The sequence below is a fragment of the Nothobranchius furzeri genome, chromosome 9, assembly GCF_043380555.1.
Source record: "Nothobranchius furzeri strain GRZ-AD chromosome 9, NfurGRZ-RIMD1, whole genome shotgun sequence".
NCBI classification, from domain to species: Eukaryota; Metazoa; Chordata; class Actinopteri; order Cyprinodontiformes; family Nothobranchiidae; genus Nothobranchius; species Nothobranchius furzeri.
The window spans coordinates 64,461,836-64,476,072 of NC_091749.1; the positions used below are offsets into that span (position 1 = coordinate 64,461,836).

At 42.2% G+C, this 14,237-nt stretch overlaps 2 protein-coding genes across 4 annotated transcripts in view; both read left to right on the forward strand.

The window, feature by feature from the left end:
* Positions 1–1,687: 1,687 nt before the first annotated feature.
* lin7c (lin-7 homolog C (C. elegans)) lies at positions 1,688–7,967 on the forward strand. 2 transcript variants are annotated; one of them, XM_015953368.3, is made up of 5 exons: positions 1,688–1,884; positions 3,610–3,728; positions 3,819–3,890; positions 3,984–4,193; positions 7,486–7,967. In XM_015953368.3, exons 1-5 carry the CDS (start codon positions 1,848–1,850, stop codon positions 7,651–7,653), a joined length of 606 nt encoding a protein of 201 aa, XP_015808854.1. In that variant the 5' UTR covers positions 1,688–1,847; the 3' UTR covers positions 7,654–7,967. The 2 variants fall into 2 exon arrangements, with proteins under 2 accessions (XP_015808854.1, XP_070411148.1); XM_070555047.1 differs by having other exon boundaries at positions 3,819–3,866.
* A 5,496-nt stretch (positions 7,968–13,463) lies between these two features.
* Positions 13,464–14,237, forward strand: part of LOC107381616 (large ribosomal subunit protein P2) — a 129,465-nt gene continuing 128,691 nt past the window's right edge. For both annotated transcript variants that reach the window (XM_070555048.1, XM_015953374.3), the window contains exon 1: positions 13,464–13,559. The gene's annotated coding sequence lies outside the window, so the exon portion shown is untranslated. The remainder of the gene's footprint in view (positions 13,560–14,237) is intronic.

Here is a 14,237-nt window from a genome sequence, read left to right on the forward strand (position 1 = left end):
GTGTACATTTATGCACTCAACGTTTTGTTGTGACAGTAGGGTAATCCTGTCTTTGAGTCCGAAGAACAATCATCACCGATTTCATGGAGCTTTACACGATCAGAAGGAAAAGGTAGTCTTTGCTTCTGGGAGGCTTCTGCAGCTTTACATCAATGTTCCCTCCAGCGGCGCATTAGAGGGTGAGAAAACTTCCCTTGCCGGGTGTCGACGCCGTCGTTCAAGGTTGAACTAGGTCAGCAAAAACCAAATCCTCAGTATGGAAGATTTCTAAATAAACACATAAAATGCACCGAATGTTTCATCAAGATTTCCGGAGAAACACTTCATTTTACTTCCTCCTCTCCAACCTGAAGGTAAGTGCGACTAACGAGGACGCTGCAACTTTCTGAGATCTGCCGAACGAAGAAAAATAAACTCTGCCTTGATGGACCCACCAGTGACAGCAGTTGGAATTCTGTGAGGTATCTTTGTTTTGCTTTGTTTGAAGCACAATTTAAACTACTTAGACTCAAAGAGAGACGACAAGCATGCAGTAGATCCTTAAATGTGCTGCTGTCGTAAACATCAAACAACGGGCTTCTTTTCAAGGCCACAATGCAGCTGCAGGAAAAAAAACTGCCCTGCTCTTCAAAGAAATTCCACCTTAAGTTGGAGTTGAAGCCGTTTTGCCCTAGTCAAGTACTAACGTATCCTCTGCATAAAAAAATACAATGAATCAAACAGGGAAGCTTGCTCCATAAAGTATGTGCTCCAGTTTCTCTGAACAGAGACCTTGGGCCATTTTCGTTGCACTCTGCAAGCAAGAAGACGTCTAATTATAGATTTAATGTGAGCATCAAAAGAGCTTAGAGACAATACATGAATACTGTGGCATTTATTTGACCCAGGTTTGTCCCTGATGAATGAAAACAAGCAAATCAGAGCATCTGTTGTCCAATAAAGGAAATTACTGATGCAGCACAGTGTTGGAGATCCAGTCGTACGTCACAGCAGGGTTCCGTTTTTCACCACCAGCTTTTCAAGGTAAATTGTTTGTGTTTCATCACCAGCTGGGGTGGGGTCAGAAATGAATCATCCTGCAAAGTTTCAGCCCACAGAGAGCAGCTGTTTTCTGCTGATTTATGAACCAGAGCCTCTAGAAGAGCTGCAGCAAACCAGAGGAGGGCACTAAAGAGGCTGCTCCTCCCATCAGCTTTCCTGGATACCATCCAGAACATTCATTCAAGCTTCCTAACAAGGTTCCTGGTGTCCAGACACTGACAGGGTGCAATCTGATGAAGACTGGAAAAACTGAGTTTGATGAGCTGAAATTATTATTTGCTATTAAGAAAGTGAAAAATATCAATAAAAATGTTGCTTTGGTTACTCATCATCATCTCATTCATATTTCTATAAAGCTAAATCAAACCTAGAAACCTAATCTTGAACTAAAAGTATTCAGAATGACACTAAACTTCTAAAATGAAGTTTTCTGTTCCAGATTTAGTTACAGAAGTAACTGCTACAAAATTTGTGATTTTGTTGCTGCGTCTGATCTCTTAAAATTTCACATCAATACAAATAAACAAGATAAGAAATACGCAGAATTCAATCTGTCATTTATAATTACCTAAAAATGTCAACAGAATGCTTTGTCCACCGAGTAATCAGCTTTACTAGGGTCCCTGAACGCACCATGACACTGGCAGCTAGCCTAGCCGAGCTAACTTAGCTAATCTGATTTATCGTGCCAGTTAAGCGTACGAAACGGTCGGCTGGATTTACGAATTTAGTTTTTTTTTTTTTTTTTTTGTATATTTCTTGTATCGCAGTATCTATTTAATACCAGATAGCCTCTCATTTCGAGAATGGCATCTCTGGGGGAACCTGTGCGACTGGAAAGAGGTAATGTTAATTAGCTAGCTAGCTTTATTTGTTGTGAACGAGAGACGTTTACCCAGTTTAGCTCTAGTTGTTTGAATCAAACTGGGAGTTGTTTTTTGGTACATATTTTGACATTTGCTTGTCATAAATGTATATATCTGATATTGCCCGTAGAGCTGCGTTTTACTTGACCAAGCTAAACGAAGCATACCTTAGCGGTATTTGTTTAATTCGCTCACTAGCTAAGTAGCTAATAACAGCAGCGATTGACCAGCCCAGTCAGTATGTTGGGAAATAAATGCGAGGTATAATATTGTCATTAAAGCAGTAAAGGCACGTTTTGCTTCTCAGAAATTACACGTCGAACATGACGCAAATTGCATTTGTTAAAGTGAAATAAGCTGTAATTGTCACATCTGTGTAAAAACAAGTGAAAGTATCAGTCCGACTTTCATTGTGAGCCAGCTCTGGTCACAAACATCAAAGAAAAACTAAGAAATCTTTAATCGGAGCTTGTTTACTGAGTGCTTTTTGAAATCGATTTTAAATATATTTCTGAATTGAACTGGGAGCTCATGAAGAGATATTTGTAATGCAAACTTTATTTCTGCCAGTATCCTGCTACATATCTTAATTTTTTGATATTTTGAAAAATTGCAGGTTGTTTTTAATCACTTAGAAACCGTTGAAAGTAGGTGATGTGTATTTTAGCCTTAAATGTACTCGTCTCTAGTGGCTTTAAAAGTGTTCAAATGATCAAATCTGTTGTGGGAACTCGTTTCTCTTCCATTTATGCCGATTATCACTTGTTAGTCGCTTTGGACAAAAGCGTCTGCTAAATACATAAACAAACATTTAGTTAATAAATGTCAGGAATCTGATCATTTAACATCGGTCTGTGCCGCTCAATCGAGATGACTTTAAATGTGCATTATGTAGAAATTAAGTAAAAATGACATCCTTTGGTAAAATTTGGTTACGTCAACCACATTAAAAAACTCTGGAGCTTTTTGCCGGCCGTCGTCAAATTACAGTTGTCTGCGCTGCAGTGTTAGCTCGCAGGAGACACGACAACCCAACTCACTGATGGTAAACAATAACTATGTCCCTCCTTCCTTTGTTTTGAAAAAAGAAAAAAACTGATAATCCCTGCAGCCAGCTGGAAATGAAATATGTTTCAGTAGAACTTTCCTCGCAAAATGACCAAAACATGACTCATTTGGGATTTTCTCGCTGTAAAATTCTCACTATATTTCCACATACTGCACCTTTAATAATACATAATGAGTGTGATTGATAAACAAGTTTTGGCCTTCCTGTGCAGTAGGGGGTGCTGTTTATATTTTACAGTCATTTATTTCACATGTAATTTTTTACTGGTTGATATAAAAACCCTCTGAACTATTTAAAATTTTCTTAAAAATTTTTACCCAGCAGATGTTCTCTTTTTTTATTTTTCAACACCATTCAGGATTTTGAATCTGCTTCATTTCACTTATGCAGATCACTTCTTTCAGAACAAACCCAATGGAAGTCTTAGAATATTTAAAGACATGTCCAGTAAAAGACAAGAATATAAATCAAATAGTCCTTTTACGTAGATTTATCGAGCACCTTTTCTGCTTTTACTTTTAAGACTTGAGTGCTGGCATCAATACAGGCAAATTTAATGCTCATTTTAATCTTTTATAGTGGTTTGTTTTGGACTGTGTGTAAGCTGTGATGGCATTATGCTCTCTTTGATAGATATCAATCGTGCAATTGAGCTGCTTGATAAGCTGCAGAGAACAGGGGAAGTGCCTCCGCAGAAGCTGCAGGCGCTGCAGCGAGTCCTACAGAGTGAATTCTGTAACGCTGTCAGAGAGGTGAGACTCTTCATTCCAACTCTAAACTCCACAGATTTTTCTTCCTCCTTGTTATAAAGTTCTGTTCGTTTGGTGCTTTTTCCCCCTCAGGTTTATGAGCATGTGTATGAAACGGTAGACATCAACAGCAGTCCTGAGGTCAGAGCCAACGCCACAGCTAAAGTAAAGCTCATACACAAGAAATCTCCTCCGTCTCAAAACTACTTTATGCATCAATTGTTGTACATTTTTAAAGAGTTTGTTTTATTTTCAAAGGCTACTGTGGCAGCTTTTGCAGCAAGTGAAGGACACTCCCATCCTCGTGTTGTGGAACTGCCCAAGACAGAAGAAGGTCTGGGTTTCAATATAATGGGCGGAAAGGAGCAAAACTCGCCTATTTACATCTCGCGGATCATCCCAGGAGGCATCGCTGACCGACATGGAGGCCTGAAAAGAGGCGACCAGCTTCTCTCTGTTAATGGGGTGGTACGTGCAGCTCAGAGAATCATTATTAGGTCAAGAATTGTAAATTTGAATCTTAATATGAAGCACGTATCAGGTTTTAGAGCATGTTGCTTTTTTGGGGAGGGATAATCCATGCATCTTCAGAAATTTCTGCATACAGAAAAGCCCAAACGACTGACTTTTAGTGTTAGAAGTTTTTTTAATATTCTGGTTTTTAAAGGGCTACGTGTTCATAATCCTGTGATCACTCATAAGCAGGTATAAAGTCTGAGTCCGATTACATCTCCATTAGTTAGCTTGATGAGGAGGACGAGGAAGCCCCATCAGAATAAAAGTCGTTTGGTCATAACTGATGATCTTCATACGTTGGTGGGGTGCAACGGATCATCATTGATCCGTACGTATCTCTCTCTGCGGTTCGGCCACACGCGGTTCACGGATTGGTCACATGAAGGCCGGAGGCGCTAGCTGTGCTGTCCAAAGGAGAAACGCACAGCGATGGTCATGAAGGAGGAGGAGAGAGAAGCTTGAAAAACCACCTGCATCATTTAGGTCATATTTATAGGAGCATTTTGGCTCCCCTCTAAAAAAAACAATGATTCAAACGGCAAAAATAAACACACACGCGCTTCTCCCGTCTGTTGTCGCAGTGCCGCACACACACACACACCTCCGATCGCTGTGAAAGGAAGGAGACTGTGGCGCATGAAACATGCCTTGGACATAACAAACGTGGCAGGACCTGCAAATATTGTTGGAGACAAATCTGTTAAAGAGGATGAAAGAAAAATAAACAGCGCGTAATGCACAGTGATGCGGACGCTGAGCCGATCTGTCGTGGTGAAGAGGGAGCTGAGCCAGAAAGCCAGGCTCTCCATTTACCGGTCGATCTACGTCCCAATCCTCACCTATGGTCATGAGCTTTGGGTAATGACCGAAAGAACGAGATCGCGGATACAAGCGGCCGAAATGAGTTTCCTCCGTAGGGTGGCCGGGCTCAGCCTTAGAGATTGGGTGAGGAGCTCGGACATTCGGGAGGGACTCAGAGTAGAACCGCTGCTCCTCCGGATCGAAAGGAGTCAGTTGAGGTGTTTCGGGCATGTCCTGCCGGCAGAAGGCCCCCGGGTCGACCCAGGACATGTTGGAGAGGTTACATCTCCAATCTGGTCCGGGAACGCCTTGGGGTCCTGTCGGAGGAGCTGGTGGAGAAGGCCGGGGAGAGGACGGTCTGGAGCTCCCTAGTTGGGATGCTGCCCCCACGACCCGGACCCGGATAAGCGGAGGAAGACGACGATGAAGACGATGATAAGATGAGGAGATGAGGCAAAGCTGAACGTGAAGGGTGGGCAAGCCATTCTAACATATAATCAGCAATCGGACCTCTCTGTATCTCCTGCTTTTATAGCAAGTTTCAAATTGAGCAGAAAATGTTGCACTAAGTGTTCTACAGAACAAAGAGAGAGAGAGCTAAGATATTTGTGTTTTTCTTTCTGCTGATCCAAAAAATGATCCGATTCGTGACTTAAAACCGTGATATGATCCGAACAGGGAGATCCATCGCAACACAATACATTGCTCTAACTTTAGTGGTAAAATGTCGAATGAGTCTTACCTCCAGTTTACAGCAGGTGTGTGTGAGCGGTGTGTTATGGCAGCGGCATTCTTCCACAGCCTTTACAGCAGGGGTGGGGAACCCTGGTCCATCGAGGGCCACCATCCAGCGTATTTTAGTTTCAACCCTGCTTCAACACACCTGATTTCAATCTGCAGGTGATTAACAGGCTTCTGCAGACGCTGATGAGCTGCTGCACAGGTGAATCAACCACTGAATTAGAAGTGTTGGAGCAAAGACGAGCAGGATACCGGCCCTCCGGGACCAGGGTTCCCCACTCCTGCTTTACAGCTTGGCTTCTATTTTTGATGTACTCTTCTCTCGGAAGGATTCAAGCTTTGCTGTTAACATCGGGCTGAACAGGAAATCACACACAGTCGGTCCAAAGCCTTCGTTACATTTGAAAATGTAAAGTTTAGGTTTCCCTGCATCTTTTAAGATGTTCAGAGTATTACAAGATGTGTTTAAATGTGTCATGTCCTTTGAAATGTAAACGTTTATGGATGTTTTCCACGTGAATGGAGAAATCCTGGTGAATATTTATGCAGCGTTATGTTGGAAGCATGTAGGAAACAAAAATGGCTCGCTGAGGATTTTCCCACCAAACCAATACGGCTGCATAAAATGAGTCAGAGTAATCAAGAAGAATGTTTAAAAAGGGTTTCCTTTTTTTTTCTTTACTAATTTTTATTTCAGTGTTTTTTTGTTTTGTTTAGACGAAAAGAAAAAATAATGTTATAAAATGTTATGTTCTCTAAATCTGAGACCATCGTCTTGAGTCGGAACATGGAGGAATGCCGTCTCCGGGTCAGGGACGAGGTTGTGCCTTCAAGTATCTCAGGGTCCTGTTCACGAGTGAGGGAAAGATGGAGCGAGAGAGGAATAAGTGGGTTGGTGCAGTGATGCGGGCGTTGTACAGGTCTGTCGTGGTGAAGAGAGAGCTGAGCCAAATAGCAATGCTCTCGATTTACCGCTCGATATACGCTCCTACCCTCTATGGTCACGAGCTTTGGGTAGTGACCAAAAGAACGAGATCGTAGATGCAAGCGGCTGAAATGAGTTTTCTCTGCAGGGTGGCTGGGCTCTCCCTTAGAGATAAGGGCAGAAGCTCGGTCATCCGGGAGGGGCTTGGAGTAGATCCGCTGCTCCTCCACATCGAGAGGAGCCAGTTGAGGTGGCTCGGACATCTGGTCAGGATGCCTCCTGGACGTCTCCTTGGTGAGGTTTTCTGGGTACACCCAACTGGGAGAAGACCTAAAAGAAGACCCAGGACACGATGGAGGGACTATGTCTCTCAGCTGGCCAGGAAGGCCTTGGGATTCCCCCGGGGAAGTTGGCTCAAGTGGCTGGGGAGAGGGAAGACTGGGCCTCTTGGCTTAGGTTGCCGCCCCCGCACTCAAGGTGGGGATGAACGTGCTGCATAAGCCGTGAGAAAACCGTGCTGCTGATGCAATGCCCTGCTCACGCACCATCGTACAAATAGGGGGTTAGTAAAGAATTAAGAATATTTAATTTTAATCCAGTAAATCAAATATTTGCTATTTCGACTCCAAAGTGGTTCCAGACATAATTTTTGAGCAGTGAATGTGACTTTTTGTTGTCATAAAGTTCTGTCTGTAACATTTATATCATGAAAGCTTTAATGTGGTTGGTTTGAACTGTCATCAAGGCGGAGATCTGCTTGTTTTGTTGTTTCGTTAGAGCGTGGAAGGGGAGCACCATGAGAAAGCTGTGGAACTCCTCAAAGCAGCTCAGGGCACGGTCAAGCTGGTGGTCAGGTACACCCCCAAGGTCCTCGAGGAAATGGAGTCACGCTTTGAGAAGATGAGGTCGGCCAAGCGCCGGCAACAGAACAACTTCCCTCAGTAGGATTTAGCTCCTCCCTGTTGGTGGCCAGCCGCCTCCCCACGCACACACCTCCTCTCGCACGCAGACACCCTTCATGTCCTAACCTCCTCTGTAGCACTTCTAATGGGCGTCATTGTTACCCGAAGCTAAAACGTCAGCACGAGGCTCGCCGTGTGTGTGTGTGTGTGTGTGTGTGTGTGTGTGTGTGTGTGTGTGTGTGTGTGTGTGTGTGTGTGTGTGTGTGAATTCCGTCTTGTTGAAGACAGAAAAAGGAGCGTTTTTGAATAGATTCATCACAGCGAAGGGCCTCGGTGCACGCGTTTGTCTCCAAACATTTACTACACACGTCTCATATGTGTTCATGTGGATGTGACGATGCGTGGTTGGGAATGTAATGTTCGGTTTTTTCCTCTGACTCGAGGAAAACTTCACTTTCTAGCAGTTAAAGTTCAAACCAGCTCTGACTGGAGTCTGTAGACCAAAACAATGTCTGAGATCAGCTTTCTTCTCTTTGTTGATGAATGTAAAAGCAGAAGTTCGTCCACACGCTGACTTTTACACGTCCATCAGCTCGTGCTGTTTGTTTCGTGTCACACTTGTGTGTTTTTCCATCTTCAGCACAAGAATGTTTCACTTCATTTATGTTTTCCTCTGATTAAAGGCTAAAGGTCCTGCTGGTGCTACTTCAGATGCATATAACATAGAAGTGTGTATTTTATGATGCCACATTCAAAATAAGGCAAAAGTTCACTTATTTTAATGAACATAAGCAATAATTGAAGTCCTTGTGGTCTGTTTATAACGCAGATCGGTTCAAATCACACCTTGTTGAAACGTGCGAGCGTTTCTTCACCTGGAAAAACAGCTGGATTTATTCTCTTGTACTTTTTAATCAGGCAAGAATCCGAATTGTCACGATAACCTAAAATATTCCGAACACAAAGACTCTGGTTTTTTATTCATGAAGTGTTTGAGTATCCTGCCAATGCTCATGTGATCAGAACATACTTTTCATGTAACTCTTGATTGTTGCTAATCTTCTGTCTTATTTATGAGCTCAAACTCATGGAGGTGCATGAATCCCATCAAACATGTCTGCAAATAAGTTTGCTTTCAAATCCTGCATCAGCTACAGCTTAAGTGAGTTTCTGCACGTCGATTGAAGGGAGTGTGACGTTATTTATAATGTCAAATCTCTAGAACCCTGTTTTGGGCCAGGTTAGATTAAATTTCAGAGATTTATTCCGTTTTTCCCCCTCTAAGAGAGTTTGTGTGTAAAGCACGCGGCGGTTTTTATTAGAGCTAACTAAGCCATACTGTTGTCCAGTCTCAGGATGAACACGCCGCGTCACCGAGGCACTAGAATAGCGTTGAAACCAGCTGTGATTCGTGAAGTAGGGTAAGGTGACTTTAACCTCTCAGTAGATCCTGAACAGTTCTTCAGGACTGAATTGTTTTGTAAAATTTAGTGGAAATCCAGATAAATGCACCACTTGTTTTTGTTTGTTTACGAGATAGACCTGACACAAGAACAACGTAAATATAATCAGAGGTTCATCAAATGTAAATACAGAACTGACACGCATCAGGGCTGAAAACACGCCGTCCGACACAACCGCTGCACTAAAGCCGTATTTATCTCATCAGAAAGGATGGAAACCTTTAAAAACACGTGCATGTGTGCCATTTGTGATCAGTCTTCAACTGCTTCAACAAAAACCCCACAGTAATAATCTGTGTGTGTTCATGTAGGTGCAGCTCAAACTGCTGAGTCATGCTTCTGTACAGGTTCTCTGGTGCATTGGTGTGATGTTTCATACGCTCATTAGAAGAACAAAAATGGCATCTCGGTTCTCCCGGTGAATTGGAACGAAGATGCTGAAATACGAGGCAAAATAAGCGTTAAACACAAATCCGCCATCTATGCAGAGTCACTCAGTGATGGGCAGCGATGCAGAATATTTGTCGTCATGTTGAAGAACTTTAACAGAAACGATTACAGCGGAGCCTGTGCCACCAACCTTCAGGGACGCGTGGATCAACATCAGTGAGTTGCAGCAAATATTTATTGACGATATTAAACTAAACACGTGGTTAATAATCAACATTTACTCAGCTTTGATCTAGTTAAAGCAGAAATCTAACTGGTAAACTTAACAGTTGCTTACAAAACTACATTAGATAACATTTAAGTTGTTCTTGTTTGCTGAAGCAGTACGAGACTTGGCTGATGCGGCTTACCGAATGTCTGGATTCACCTTCCTACCCGTTTCCCCTGTCTGGATGTCTGAATGGTCAATAGAATATTTTTTATAATGGGTTTGTTTTGATATTTTTCTCCAGTTTTCTAAATGGTTTTCCTAAAATGCAAAAAGAGAAACCACGACCGGTTGGTTGGTGCTGGCGTTTTACCCGTGTGCCCCGGCCACATCGGCTCAGTCTTTCTGGAGAAAGAAGCTCTGACGCCGGATCCGGGCTTCTTCTCCGAGCTCTGAACTAACGGTTCTTTTCTTTGTAGGACTGAGACCAGACTTCACACATTTGTTAAGGTTTTGATAATGTTTTGGGATATTTTGGTCAGTGCTTGTGTAATCTTAATGCCTGTAGATGGTGGTGTTCTTTTTTGTGTTGTTGGGTTTGTCTTTAACCGTGCTACATTGATGTGGAATGAGAAATGTGACATTGTGACATAGAACCTTGAACATAGTTGTACTAGAAACTCAATAAATTGTGCTTATAATTGTGGATTTTAAAGACTTGGTATTCATTTACTTTTCTTTGGAATAACCACAAAATCAATGGAAACAGTCGCCTAACCCTACAAAGTTCTGACTGACTTTATTAAAGGTGTGGAACTGTGAAAAACCATTTTTAATCATTATTTCTGATTAAAATCAGTCACTGAGTTTTTAATACAGGCTGAACGTGAAAATAGTCTCCCTACCTTGCTGACAGTTTTGTTTGCCGACTGCAAAAAAAGCTGTTAGCAAGGTAAAGAGAAACCTTTCCTGTGTTTAAAAAAATGGAATTTGAAGGCAAACACAGAAAGAATGTACCAAAGATGTGAAAATAGTCTCCTACACCTATCCTGCATTAGCTCCTGATAGAAAATAGATGGTGAATTTCTAGGATTTGGAGATCCTGACAGATCTACGTCAAACATTCATGGACTCGCCCATCTTGACTCCGGATCGAGAAGGCTGTTTTTGGTTTAGCGTCCAGAAAACAACAGAGAACGTCCCGACTTGCAGATGCTAACTGTTAGCATTGGCATCTCCACCACACAGCAGAACTCCACCAGGCATGTGTTATTTGTTGAAATAAAACATCCACACTGTAAGTCAGTGGTAGAGTTGTGTTAGTAGTATACAATCCAGGGTCCTAATATCAGAGAATAGGACGCCAAATCCTGCCGTCTGAAGCTCAGCTGGGATGTGGCTCATTTCTAGTTCCTGGAAATGGTGCACCAGTGTTTTTTCTGCCCCGATTATGATCTACAAGGCATTCTTTCCTACCAGAGATCACTGCAAAAGTGTTGATTAAACGAGTGTTCTACACCTCTAGGAAACTCCCATCAGATTTGTAAATGAAAGCATTTCTGATTTAGAACATTTAAAGAGGGACTGCACACCATCAGAAAATGTAAGTCCACCCTTACCCCGGCTTTCCACCAGAGCCGTCAGCAGCACGTTACTGCAGCAGCACGTCATAGCTGCTGATAGGAACCGCTGTGGTCAACAGAACCTTTTCCACTGGAGCTGTCAGCAGCGCGAGTCGGCCGCGTCTCAGGAGCAGCATGTCGCGGCCTTTACGCGTCGGTTCTATTTTCTACGCGCGACGCCTCTGAAACGGGTCAAGTTCGACATTTTTGGGGAAGGAAAGACAGGAAATCGGATGCGGAAATGGAGAGAAGCTCCCGAGATTTTCAGAATAAAGAACGTACTGCCTTCCGGTTGCTTTACTTTAAAAAAGATTACTAACTGTGCGGCCCCGTGAGAAGTTATCACCTAGCTAGCGGTCTCCTTTGTTTTTCAGGTCCGTATTGGCGATTATAAAACGGACAGAACATAAAACACAAACCATGTTGTAGTTTTCTCCTGCTTGTTGTGTTTACTGACGAAGTCACTCGTGTGACTTCGTGCTCGGTCGGTGACAGCTGCTCCCCTGCTGCTTCGCGTCTCGTGGGAAGGGCCAAGCAGCAGCTTACGCGAGCAAGACGTGCTGCTGCAGCAACGTGCTGCTGACGGCTCCTGTGGAAACCCGGGGTTAGTCAAGATTTGAAAAATGCTATGAAAGTGGGCGTTGCCAGGAGGCACGGAGTGGCAGGGCCACATGTGGGGAATTTCCATCCAGGAAGGGAGGGGGAGTGGGAGGAGTCTGTACTGATGACATGAAATTGTACCAGCCCCAGCCAATCACAAATTTAAAAAGCAGTAGGCACAGTTCAACCCACAGGGGGCAGCACTAAGAAGTGTTTAGACCTAGATTCTAGATTTTGTCATGTTTACACAAACATGTTACAAAATGCACAGAAACAGAAAGATTGCATTTGTAAAGACCCAATTATACCGTTTATAAGCAAAAAATAAGTTGTTTTGGGGTTTAGTTGCTCTTTAAATGTAGCTTCTGATCTATTAAAGCTCACATTGAAAGCCTTCAGGATGATTTCATATTACATTTTTATTTCCAGTTCTAAATAAAGCTGCAACAAGGCGCATCGAGTGTGCCTGACTGTGTGTAAACCATCTTCAGTCTCATCTCAGTCCATTTACAGGTAAAGAGCTGGGTCACACCTTATAGATCTATAGGTGCTGAAGATATTTCTGAAAGTGAACTCTAACAAGAGCTCAGCTGCAGACCAGGGCTCACTGCCTGGAGCCAAGCGGTGCCTGTGACAGCGATTCATTAGAGCTGGTTCACAGGACAGCATGAGACCACAGCCCAGCTGCGAGTTTCTCTCGGTGGTAGTGGTGGTGTCTGCCATAGATGCTCATGTGTTGAAGGTTCACCTTATCCTTTCTGACAGCTAATATCAATCATCCTGTTGGCACGAAAGCAGCAGCAGCTGAAGGAAAAGCAGGAGGTCAAACTGTACCAAGAGCCAAGTCAGAAGATGTGTGTTTAATGTGCATTATAAAACATTTCAATTAGAAAATATTTACTATCTTAACATTGAAATAAAATATATAGGGAATACAAGCTTTTGCATCCTGTTAATGTAGCTATGTGGCCACAAAAAGGATGAACAAAAGTTCAATTGTTGGATATTTTGCATTTAAAAAATAAAAGTTTAAATTGGTTTTGTTTTATATGATGGAAAGCCCAGAGATGTTTAATAGATTATTTTGTTTTATACCCCAAGTAACATTCTTAGCAAAGACCAAGGAAAGTCACAAAATAAGCTAAATTTGTGAAGGTTGTCAAATAAAAGTCTCCTCTTCAGTTTATTTTTTACCTGGGAATTCTCCCATGAAGTTTCTGATGCTATTTTTCTTTAACCTTATAAACGTTGTTAGAGCAAGACCCTGGCTGAAGGAGACGTTTCCTGAGGAATTATCAAGATTTTTCTAATAAAAAAATAAGCAAATGACTGAAAAGATAATAGTTTTGGTTTCTGTGTAAATTTTCTGCCCACAAAGATTTTGTAAATAAAAGATTAGCACCTGCCGTTTTGAACTTTTTTTTTTTACACAAAATGAAGCGTAAACGTGTCTGACCCATGGTCTGACCAGTGGTTAGCTCAAAGTAATCTAAAAACAGCATTCTACACTTTGTCCAGTAGGAGTCGGTATTTTTTAAAGTGTCGCTGGTGTTTGTTTTTAGTTCCACACGAAGAAAAAGTTTACTTCCGCCTCCCAACAGGTACGTCACTTCCTTTCTGTTCGAGCCTACCTCGAAGTGAACACGCGTTCTCCTGCCTAGCTCAAGTGAGTCCCTTTGTAAAGGAAAATTAAGACGACAACCTCTGAGAAAACATTCATTCTATCCAAATAAAACAATAAACATTCAACCGAGACATTTTAAGCGTTGAAAACTGCGTTGTGGCGTCGTTAATTGTGTTTTTGTGGTAACTAGCTGTAGCTTGAGTAGCTAATGTTAGCGAGAGGGTGAACTACGCTACCTCACAATGAAAAAAGAACACTAGAAAATGGTTTTCTCTTGTTATTACGGTTCAGTCTAGCTTTAAATGAAAGTCGAGAGTAAACTCATGGCAGACCTGTGGAAAGAGACCGGATTGTTAGCTTCTTTCTGATCAGGATTAGTCTGGCTGTAAATCAGCACCGACTCAGGTTATAGTTAATGAAAAAGACAATACCTGGATTATAACACATCAAGATTTTTTTTTCTGTTACCGAACTGGAAATTATAATTGTACATCAAAGATCGAATTGAAGCTAAATCATTTTGCTTTTGAGCTTGTTACGCTAAAGTAACCCTGAGCACATTAAATAATGCACCAGCACGTTTAGTCTGTAGGTTCCAGTTTCCTCACCTTTCATGATGAAAATGTATTTTGTTTGCAAAAATTGCACATTTAATCAATTTGCTTATGCAATTAAAGTGTCATTTTTGTAAAGACAATAAGTGAAAGAAAGATAACGATT